The following is a 1,019-nucleotide window of genomic DNA, read 5'->3' on the forward strand; positions in this document are numbered from 1 at the left end:
ATATATATATATATATATATATATATATATATATATATATATATATATATATATATATATATATATACCCACGCTAGCTCATCCTGTCTGCTGCAGTGTGCATACACCCGCGCGGCCCCCAAACACGCAGCAAAACAGCAGCAGCAGCAGCAGAAACAGCAGCAGCAACAACAGCAGCAGCAGCAGCAGCAGCAACAGCAGCAGCAGCAGCAGCAGACATACCTGTGCCTCTTCTTCTGGGGTGAAGTCGTTAACAATGTTAAACTCCCTGCGGATTTCTTCGGGGGTTCGACCTGCTCATACACCCCACAGCAGCAGCAGCAGCAGTAGCAGCAGCAGCAGCAGCAGCAGCAGCAGCCGCAGCAGCCGCAGCAGCAGCAAAAACAGCCCAAGTCCCCGTGGCTGCTGCTGCAGCACTGTGTGGAAGTGAAGCAGGAAGAGGCACCGCACGACCCGCGAGCAGCAAGATCATCATCATCATCAGCAGCAGCAGCAGAAGCAGCAGCAGCAGAAGCAGCAGCAGCAACAGCAACACCAGCAGCAACAGCAGCAGCAGCAGCAGCAGCAGCAGCAGCAAACCTTTGATCATAGAAGCAACTTTGGCGGAGGTGAGGAGGAGGAGAGAAGGGATATTGAGATAGTCTGCTGCCAGCAGCAAATCGAAGAGAACTGTCTGCTCCACGTTAACAAAATTAAAGTCAAATTCAGACACAACCTGCAGCAGCAGCAGCAGCAGCAGCAGCAGCAGCAGCAAGAGCAGCAGCAGCAAGAGCAGAAGCAGCAGCAAAAGCGGCAGCAGCAAACAGAAAAAAGGAAATGTTGAAATACAAATATATAACGAATATATAAACACAAAGGCAAAGGAATAAACAAAAGGAGAAACAAATAAACAAAGATAATGACAAAGAAATATACAAAATAATACACAAACAAACAAATAAATATAAACAAAAAAAAGAAAAAATAAGAAAACAACAACAGCAGCAGAAGAGGAAAGAACGGGAGGACTGCTGTCCCCG

The 1,019-nt window shown here is 46.8% G+C and overlaps 1 protein-coding gene across 1 annotated transcript in view; it reads right to left on the reverse strand.

Moving 5' to 3' along the window:
- Positions 1-78: 78 nt before the first annotated feature.
- Positions 79-1,019, reverse strand: part of EMH_0006160 (S-phase kinase-associated protein, putative) — a gene marked incomplete at both ends in the record, with an annotated part of 1,904 nt that continues 963 nt past the window's right edge. The window contains 3 exons of the mRNA XM_013497456.1: positions 79-90; positions 223-293; positions 580-715. Coding sequence (XP_013352910.1) covers positions 79-90; positions 223-293; positions 580-715 — 219 coding nt within the window. The remainder of the gene's footprint in view (positions 91-222; positions 294-579; positions 716-1,019) is intronic.

The sequence above is a fragment of the Eimeria mitis genome, genomic scaffold (genome assembly GCF_000499745.2).
Source record: "Eimeria mitis Houghton genomic scaffold, Emh_scaff269, whole genome shotgun sequence".
Lineage (NCBI taxonomy): Eukaryota > Apicomplexa > Conoidasida > Eucoccidiorida > Eimeriidae > Eimeria > Eimeria mitis.